This window comes from Oryzias melastigma, linkage group LG7, assembly GCF_002922805.2.
Source record: "Oryzias melastigma strain HK-1 linkage group LG7, ASM292280v2, whole genome shotgun sequence".
In the NCBI taxonomy this organism is placed as follows: domain Eukaryota; kingdom Metazoa; phylum Chordata; class Actinopteri; order Beloniformes; family Adrianichthyidae; genus Oryzias; species Oryzias melastigma.
In genome coordinates this window covers 154,233-164,289 of record NC_050518.1, presented here as the reverse complement: position 1 = coordinate 164,289, position 10,057 = coordinate 154,233, and the positions used below count along the sequence as shown (strand labels likewise).

At 38.8% G+C, this 10,057-nt stretch overlaps 1 protein-coding gene across 2 annotated transcripts in view; it reads left to right on the top strand.

Moving 5' to 3' along the window:
- Window positions 1-9,257, top strand: part of zgc:101663 (alpha-1,3-mannosyl-glycoprotein 4-beta-N-acetylglucosaminyltransferase C) — a 17,545-nt gene extending 8,288 nt beyond the window's left edge. For both annotated transcript variants that reach the window (XM_024293943.2, XM_024293944.2), the window contains exons 4-5: window positions 5,524-5,778; window positions 7,507-9,257. In XM_024293943.2, the coding sequence (XP_024149711.1) occupies window positions 5,524-5,778; window positions 7,507-8,408 (1,157 nt within the window). In that variant the 3' untranslated portion in view covers window positions 8,409-9,257. The remainder of the gene's footprint in view (window positions 1-5,523; window positions 5,779-7,506) is intronic.
- The last annotated feature ends 800 nt before the right edge of the window (window positions 9,258-10,057 follow it).

The window sequence follows — 10,057 nt, the reverse complement described above, 5'->3', positions numbered from 1 at the left end:
CTTTTTCTAAAGTTTAAATCAAACTAGAAAAGTTGCATTACCTGTGATACTGTGAATGCGTTTTGCTGAAAGTATTCGCTGAAGATGCTGAAGCGTTTTGCTGAAAATGGTGACACAATTCACTTTAATTGCTGAAGGGATTTGCTGAAAATGCAAAGGCTATTTGCAAAATGTTAAATTTGCTAAAAGATTGGATATTTTGTTAAAGAACTCTGAAAGAGCGCTGAAGTTAATCTAAATTTCTGAAGATTTGCAGTAAAAATGCTTAAAAATCCCTATACATACCAATTTTCCAAAAATATTTAGTGTCTTGCTTAAATATTAGCTAAACTCCAAATTAGCCACCAAAAACAGAGGGCAAATTGGCCAAAAGGGCTAGCTTGTTGCTTAAATACCAGCTAAGCTCCTAAAAAGCCTAAAAACCTCAGTAAACTAAATTAGTCAAAAACGTTAGCCTGTTGCTAAAATAGAAGCTAAACTCTAAATGAGCTTAAATATACCCCAGTAGATAACAAATTACCCCCCAAAAATTATTATCCTGCTTAAATGTTATGTTAATTCCATTTTTTTGGAAAATGACAAGGAAAGAGTAAAATACAGCCCATAAATATATAAGGCTTGTTGCTAATCTACTTAAAATTATGAAATTTGAAGACTTTCTAATTTATTTCCTATGGGGCATATTTTGCTCAATATTTCAAAAGTTTATGAATTCCAAAAATACAAGGAGTAATTTTGTAAACAAGCTGAATGTTTTGATACCAAGATTGCTGAAATTGCCTAAAGTGTGATTGAGTTTTACGTCCTGAAAGACGCACAGAAAGGAGCAGGAGAATCACTATATATATTCACACAATTAGAAAAGATATCTTCTGATAAAAAATATATATATATTTTCCTAAAAAGCACAATTGTTGGAATATGTCATAGAAAATAAATAGAAAGATTTTAGTTTATTTTATGACAGAACATAAATAAACCTTTGGGAACTGAAATCTTTAGAGTTTGTGGGTGGCAGTACTATGTACCTTTTATAGTGTCTACTATGTTCATTTTTTGTTAACTTTATTTTTAAAAAATTCAGACCTTTTTTTGGTTGGCATCACAACAGACACAGATTCTGTCTCTTGGATTGTTGAGTCAGAATTGATGGAATGAAAAGCTGTTTAGAACTATACAGAACTTCAGCTTCTCTGCTGCCTCTGCTTGGAATAATCTCCAAACCTAACTAAAATTATCCAAATTTGTTTCATCTAGATTTTTTGGTTTCTTTCTGTGTAGCAGAGAAAGAGAGAGCATCTGTCAGTGCCTGTTTTTAATCTGTTAGTGCACCTTGCATCTCTTGCACTTCCATATCTCTCATAATGTTTATAACTTCTGCTCCCTCTGTTTTGAATTTATTGCATTTCATAACACTAAGTTCCTTTAAGTTTGAATTAAATTTGGTAAAATTCAAATCTTTTTAAGGTTTTGTGACATTTGCTGCTGACCCTTGTAAAAGAGATCTTGTTCAAAAAAGATTCTGCATTGATGTTGTCAGAGTTAAACTGCTGAGAACATTTACAGTATAACAGCAGGTGTGTAAAATATAAAATGCAATGCTAAAATGTTTAAAACATATTATATGTCACAGAGGTCATTGCATTACATTCTCTTTGGATAGTTGAAAAACTGAAATACAAACAAGTGTTCCAATGATTTCTTCTGCAGATTCACACATCACTGCTTTTCCTTTATTAATGTCAACAGTGTCATACTCCGCGCTGTTTACTGTCCTCTCTACTGTTGATTCTTTTGCTGAGCTTCACTGACAGTTCAGTCTTTCATGGGTCGTCTTTAGTGAAGTTGGCCTCATAAACATAGACAGAAATGAGTAAAAAAACACCATAAAATCTAGTTTAGGATGAGTACAGTGTTCAGGTACACTCATAAAGAAGACAATTTCCTGTTAAATGGGGTTTATTGGCGGCAGTGTTTCAGTCCTTGGTCACAGGGATAGAACCGTGACCTTTCTCTTAAAGAAGAAAGCGCGCTTTCCACACCCACCTCCTCTTTCCGAGAATCAGCTCAGCTCTTTGAAGGGAGTGTTTCAAAAATGTATCATCAACCTTCCCTCAGGACTGCACATTTTGTATTTCAACAAAATGACTGGCACAGTTTCCATTTATTGTGGCTTCTTTTGGTTTTCAGCATCAGATCAAATGAATTCTGCATGTTTGTGCACAACTAGGCCAGCAGGGGTACGTTTGTGTGTCTTAAAGGAGCCCAGCGTCTATAGAGGTCTGCAACCTGAGGCTCCAGAGCACGTGTGGCTCTTTTACCCAACCAAAGTGGCTCTCTGGTTGAAGAAAACTGAATAATAGTAATTTTTGAAACTACTAAAGTAGCATTGATTTAATTTAGATTAGATAAGTTTATACATTTATGGCTGAGGGGCACCTAGAATAAGATAAACCAGGTTTTTATGTTCTCATTGACGTCACACAGCCTTGTTTTATGGTATAACAAGAGAAAATCTCATTTTTATCTTGAGTTGCTGCACTGGGGTGATCCTGTCCGCCACATGGCATCTTTTATTTTGAAAGGACTTCTTGCAGACGTCTTTCAATTAAAAAAAAAAAGAAAAGAAAAATTCAAATTTTTTGAAAAATCACTGTTTCTCTTTACATTTTTGTTTTATTCAGCAAAAAAAACACACATTTATTATAAAAGCAACAAATCAAAACATTTCTAAAGGGTAAAATAAGATTTTGCGGCTCCAATTTGGTTTTGATCAGTAAGAAAAAGCCCCAATTGGCTCTTTTACTGCTAAAGGTTGCAGACCCCTGATCTAAAGCAACAAACACCTGTTTGTTTTGAATTTATGTGAAGATATGTGGGATTGTTCATCTATAATGAAACTTTCTTTTGATGATCAAGTCAAGTAGAGTTTGATTATTTGCTTGAAAAGGAGCAGGAAGAAACCAACTTATATAATATAATGCCTTAAATGTTATTTCATTTCATAGCTTTCATAGTTTTCATAATCTGGTTCTGGTCAGATAAACAAAATCGAGTTCTTATTTTTAATGGTCCTCAGAAAACCTTATTTTATGAGTTCATTAAACAATAACATCACGTCAAAGATATGAAATACTCATTAATTACCATCAGACTACAATTTCAAATCAATCCAGAAATCATCCCTTCCCATTCCAGGCCAAGTTTTCAAGGATCAATTATTACTGCATATTACACAGTGTAAAACTTCTTGATTGTAATTAATAGAAATTGGATTATTTCACCACATTCACCACAAAGACTCACATTCATTCATAGCAACGATTAAACATGTAAAGATAAAATAAAAATGTAAAAATCCAAGACCAAAGCAAAGATAGAGTCAAAACATTGTGAAAAATCTTTTTTTAAAGTAATACAGTCAAAGCTTTACCAAAGTATACACAGTTTCTAAGAATTTATTCCAAGGATGATCCCAAATAATATCATAACTCTTTTTATGTTTGTTTTAAAGCAAAACTTTCGAATCTAAAAAACGTTGTAAAACCTTCACGCTAAATTTTGAATGAAAACTTTATTAATCTGTCATTCCTAAGTAACAACTGCTGAGTTAAGAAATTACTTAATAGTTATGGAATAGATTGATTATAATTATGGATTCGGTTAATAGTAATGGATTTGATTTCTCTGCGCTTTTCCGAACCCTCAAAGCCTTTACAATGTGTATCCATTACTCATTCACTCCTCGTTCATACTTGGTGATGGTAAGATACTGATGTAGCCACAGCTGACTGACAGAGGCGTGGCTGCCAGTACGCCCCTCTGACCATCACCGGGACATTCATACACCAGTGGAGCCTCACTGGAGGCAGGGAGGGTGAGGATGCTTAAGGACACAATGACAGTTGTCTGGGGGGAGTGGAATTGAACCACCGATCTGTCAATCATTGGCTGCTCAACCGCCGAAGCCAAAAATACTGTGGGAACAAAAATGTTTGAAACACTGTTAACATTAATTAATAAAATCAAAGAATTTTATCCGGCGTAAAAACTCTCTGCCAATTCACTGAGAAGCAGTGAGTGCTGCTTCACTGTGGCGACCCCTAATGGGATAAGCTGACAGGTGAACAACAATAAAATTTGGTGAATCTTCAGAGAATGCTCCAGCTTTATTTATCCTAACCCAATCCATGTCTGAGAAAAGGGTCATGTGAGTTTCCCGTCGGTCCATGTTACTGACAATAACTGCAGGTGTTAAAAGTGAACAATTTCGCTGACAGAGACTTTGTTCAAAGTTATCATCAACTGTCAGAAAAAAAAAATCTTGGTCAGAAGCAAAATATTAGACTAACCTAAAGCATTTTCTCCTCACTGCATGAACTTGAAGAAGAGGTCAGGTTTTCAATTTCACTTGCAAATGTAAAAGGTTTCTTCAGTGTCAACTCCTGGAGAAAGCGAAGCTCACACGCAAATGAAAGGTGTGTCCTGGAGACATTTTAAGGTTTATGTCTTTACAAAAAAAATCAATTTAGTTTAATTTTGCACCAAATGTATATTATTTGTGGGTCACATTCGCTGTTGTGGCTCTTGTTTGGAAGGATGCAGCTATCTAAGCCAAATGCAGAGATAGAATCAGGAAAAAACTCTCAAGCAGCATTTTTCACATTTTTTTGGGCTCACAACTACTTTAATATGACTTAAAGATGGATTTGAGACATCATAACATCAAGCAAAGGATTTAAAACACTGTAGACACTTTTACAAAGATTAAACCCCTGAAGACAGCTGTCATAAACCTTTACGACAAACTCAAGAGAAATTAGTTTCATTATTGTTTTATTTTTCTCGCCATAACAATAAAGGAATGAAAATAGTCATGTATATTTTTGTTAAAAAATGTTCAAAAAAAAATCCTTCCAGATAAGCTGAACTATTCTGACAGATTTCAGATCCAACAGGCTGAAGACCAGTTATCCTGTTATTTGCCTTCTCCCTTCATCAAAAAGATGTGGGAATGGGGGCTGTATCGTCACTATCTTTGTCAGGTTTAGACCACCGTACATTTATGTACACACTGGGGACAGAAGACAAAGACACAGTTAGTTTCAAATCAATCCCGGTTAGGAGAGCACACAGGAGTACACAGTTACATATGCCTCCTATCTACTCCGAGTCTCCGGTGTGTTCAGTTGAATTGCGTTAGGCGTTTCCCATTTTCTGCAGCTTATCTCCTCAGCAGCATGTCAGGTAGCGCTTCTCTTTTTGCTGGTTTCAATGCTCACTCAGTCTGTTGCTAAAAACAACTTTGACCAGAAAGCCTTTCTAGATTAATATAAATGTGAATACAGAATGACCAAAAGAAAGCAAGCTTCTGTGTGATCATATTTACATAGATTCAAAAATCTTCCTTATATGTCTAGTTTAAATTTGACTAACCACAAAGATTTTTTTGGAGAACTTCTGCTCTGCATTTGTTGTTCCCAAGAACCTTTGCTCATTCTGTCCTCTTTCTCTCATTTTCAGAGTTTCTGGCGATCGGAATATCGTCTGTTAAAAGGGGAAGAGGCAGCTACCTCATCCCCACGCTGCAGTCCATCTTCTCCCAGTCGTCTCCTGAAGAGCGCTCCTCTCTGGTGGTCGTGGTGCTCCTCGCGGATTTTGACGTCAGCTGGAGAATCTCCACTGTAAAGGAGATAAGAACGGTGTTTCCCTGGGAGCTGGAGCAAGGCCACCTTGTGGTCATCCATGTTTCTGAGGAGTGGTACCCTCCTTTGACAGGTGAGAAACTAGTCTCATCATCTCTGCTGAATTCATCCATCCCTTAACTCTTTACATAATTTTATGCAGGTATTTTTTTCATACGTGTTCTTTCTGGCCAGACATCGTCCATCCTTAAGATTAGAGGGCTGCAAAGACTCTCAATAAAATATTGACAAAGACGCAATTAATATAGTTGTCAATCATTTACAAGGGATTTATAAACAGGCCTTGTAAAGATAAATTGAGAGGCCACAAAATGATTCATTGATGGGGCATTCACACCGGATGTGACCCACACATCAAATTTGCCTCTGCGGCCTCTCTTTTGACGCCTGTTAAATTTACTATCTTAACGTTTTGACACCCCTGGTGCAGAGCAACCACCAACATTTTCTAGACTTTATTCATTGCCGCATCATGAAAAAAATGTTTGATGCCAAGCGAGTAGCTTAGGTTTCTATGTTTTGGAGAGCTCTACAGAAGCACCAGCACTCTGTCTGAGTCTGGGCCGTATGGGGTTCCATTTGTCCAAAAATATGTTTTTGCATCCACTGTTTATATCTTTGATCCATTGTCTACGTCTACTGAACAAGTTTATTGAACATTTGTTCATGTCTATGTACTACTAAGCAGTGTCTTCTGTATGTCCTGTGAAACAACAGGAGCTAACAACGCTAGCATCTGTTGCTAAGGACTTTTCTGACCAGATCCAATGATGATAACAGATGCAAAGTTTTAAGCATAAATGAATATGAAACATCACAAAGCAAATACAAAGCTATCATCAATACAGTGTGGACATACAGAAGATATTGCTTAATGGACATTGAACTTCCATATTAAGGCGGGGAGTGCAAATGGCCTACAGACCGCCAGTTTGAGACCCCTGTTTGAGAATCTCTAAAACGGAGTGTAGTTCACTCCTACAGTAAGAGCTGTGCCTGGGTTAGAGCTGTTTTAAAAGTTACTTCCATCTGTCTGTGGCCCAGTTTGAGCGTTAGCCCGAGAGCGGAAAACTAAAAGTAAGACTGGAGGATCTTTTTATTATTGTCTTGAAGAAAATAAAAACATCATAAGCTCATGGAGCTGGAGCGATCACGCCCACTAAAACCCCACCAGCTCTGCCGGACTTTTGGCAGCAGAACTCACTAGCTTGCTACGCTGTCCACTGGGCGGCTAGCTAGCATAGCGGACGCAATTGCTTCAATCCTCACTTCGAGTGGCCATGTTGAATCTTTTTTTCTACTCTTTGATCGAGTCACTGAAAACGTCACGTACCCAAAGCTGAATCCCTGATTGGTTGACGCGCCTTGCCATGCTAAATCGTCCCGCGTGACCTCAGATTGCATCTGTACATTGAATCGCGCTCTTTAAGAAAGACCCATTAAGCAATTTATTAACATGTATAGGGCATTATAAGCAATCTTTGCTAATAAATGTCTTTTTAAGCCTTTTATGAACACCTGTAAGGCATTTGTACAACTCCTAACTGTGCTAAATGTCTTTATAAGGAGCTGATTAACAATAAGACATTTGTAAGACACCTCCAAAATGCTAATAAATGTCTTATTAACACAAATAAGGCATTATTAAGACATGTACAAATGCTGTTTAATGTATCATAAATATCCTATAAAGATATAAAAACCATTGACTAATACTCGTTAATGTCCTAAATCTAGATTATTAAGGAATCTTGTTTCAAGCATTACCTGAGTGTTCTACTCATGTCTCTTTTATTTGAAGGTCTAAAGAGGAATTTCAACGACGCTCCTGACCGAGTATCTTTCCGCTCCAAGCAGAACATCGATTACTCCTTCCTCATCCACTACAGTGCAGGTTTTGGGCAATACTACCTGCAGCTGGAAGACGACATCTTATCTGCAAAAAACTTCCTCACCAGCATTAAGAAGCACATCGAGGAGCAAAACCAGAAGTCGAGCTCGTGGGCCATGTTGGAGTTTTCCGCTCTTGGATACATCGGGAAGCTGTACAAGTCCACCGACACTCCTCTCCTGGCCCGCTTCCTCTTCCTGTTTTACCAGGAAATGCCCTGCGACTGGTTGATGACCCACTTCAGAGAAGTAATGACTCAAAGGGAGACGATCCTGTTCAAGCCTTCGCTGTTCCAGCACATGGGGACTTTCTCCTCCTTCCAGGGAACATTCAACAAGCTGAAGGACAAAGACTTCGAGGAGTCCTTGTACTCTAACCCTCCAGCTGAGGTTTACACTGACATGTCTGCCTACAAAAATCACTTACCCCTAAATGCCTGGGAACCTGGGGAGCGATTCTTCTGGGGACGCTCCCCCGAGAAAGGAAACCACATGACTGTGGTGTTCGTAAGCCCTGCAGTGGTGACGGGGGTGTTAGTAGAGACAGGATCGGGGGGTAAGGACCTCCTGGACTCGGGTCAAGTAGAAATCGGCCTGGATGTGGTCACCACAGAGAAAGGGAAAACCTGTAAAGAGTTCCGGTCCTTAGGAGCTTTTAAGAACGGGAGGTTTGAGATGCTGGATGTGGACAAGAAGTTCAGCTCCGCCTCTTCCTGTGTGAGGATATTAGTCACAGCTGGTCAGAAAGACTGGATCATCATTCAGAAAATCAGGATCACAACAAGACAGAGCACTTCACCCCCCCCATTATAGGTTTCTATTCTGTTTGAGGAAAGATCGAATGTTTTAACCTGAAGGATCGTCAATGAGAGCTGCAGAGTTTTTGTGCCTCAGTGAGGGTGTCTAGCTGATGTGAGGAAGACATTCACTGCTAACAAGAGGTTTTTCTAACTGCCTCCCACTAAGCCTTAGTCACATGCACGCGTGTGCGCCTCCACAGCTGCTGTGGGGTTTTTTGCAGGTTGTAGAGAGGAGCTCAGGTGTGTCTTGCAGTTCCCTTGAGGCTCATACGCCCACCTCAAATAGCGTCATAAATGTAGAACGTATTATTGTCATGCATGTAGTAAGGGTATTGTGATGTATTTGTTAGTATAATGTAAACTGCACGCACCTCTGAAGTACAGGTGATGCTGTCACACGGTGCCCTTACGTCACACTTTAGTCTCTAGTCTAATTGTCCATTTTCTAAGGGCATATTCAGACTGGAAAGATGATTTGTTCTGGACTGAGTCCCAAACTTAGCTTTTGCTATATTCAGACTGAAAGTAAGCAGACTATGTTTTCCAGGCCAAAGCTTGTAAACATAAACATGTGACTAAAGATCTCTTCAGTCATTGGCCACCAGTTACAGAGGCAGGTCAAAACAAAAATAGAAAGATGGAGCTGCTGCACTTTTCAAATCCTTGCCAGGATTTTTCACTTATTTAAACTTTTTATTTCACTGACCATTTTGAAGGTCTAAATGAAGGCCAGGTTCAACTCTTTTTACTGCTACTTTGGTAGAGCGGAGGCATGCTGCAAGGCTTTACGCCGGAGTTCTATTTCCAGTCTGTCAACGCCTCAATTTCATGATAAAAAGTAGAAGAAAGAGGAAAAAGAGGCGGATTTCCAAACTTTATAAAATGTTATTTTAGATTTATGGTGACGTGGCCACTGTTACAAACGGGCAGACACCTGGTTCAACATGAGGCGGATTTATAAGTTCAGACAGGAGCTAAGCTCAGCCAAAAATCCACAAAGCTAAGGTTGTGTCTGAAGACACACAACCTCACAATATAGTGTGTACGCCATTTTCTAGTGCTGTCCAAATCTACTAATTCCAAAATTGAGTCCACTGAAAATTTCTCAGAAATCTTTGCGAAAAACTAGCGTGCATCAATGCTCACTAGATTAGCGAAAAAATTAACGTGAAGGTTCTCGCTCTACTGGCTTACATAGCCATCTACAACCTTGAAATTTTGTGTGGGCCGCCTGTACAAGTTTGGCTATTTTTAGACAGTCCGGACTCATCCATAAGGGCTTTAGTAATGTAATTGCAGGTGTTCTACCTCTTAAGCTCAGTCTTTGATCCCTGTTACTTTTGGGATCTTCAAGTGTCAAACCAAAAGCAGACGTCCTCCCAGGGATGCCTCAGGGCTCAGGACCGGGACCATCTCTGCTTGCTCTACATGCAACCAATAGCCTTCGCTTTCACTGGTTCTTGTTTCCATGGGATACAGATGATCCTGTTCTCCAACATTTCTCAAGATGATGTGAGCGTCCTCCTTTAATATGTCTGCATGTCACTGCCTTGCCAAAGGCTACATGATACAAGACTATTTTGTTTAAAGGTCTTAGGTCTGGTTTTACTCCCGTCATCGTTGTCATTGTTCTGATTTGTAAACACTTTCTTTACTCATTTA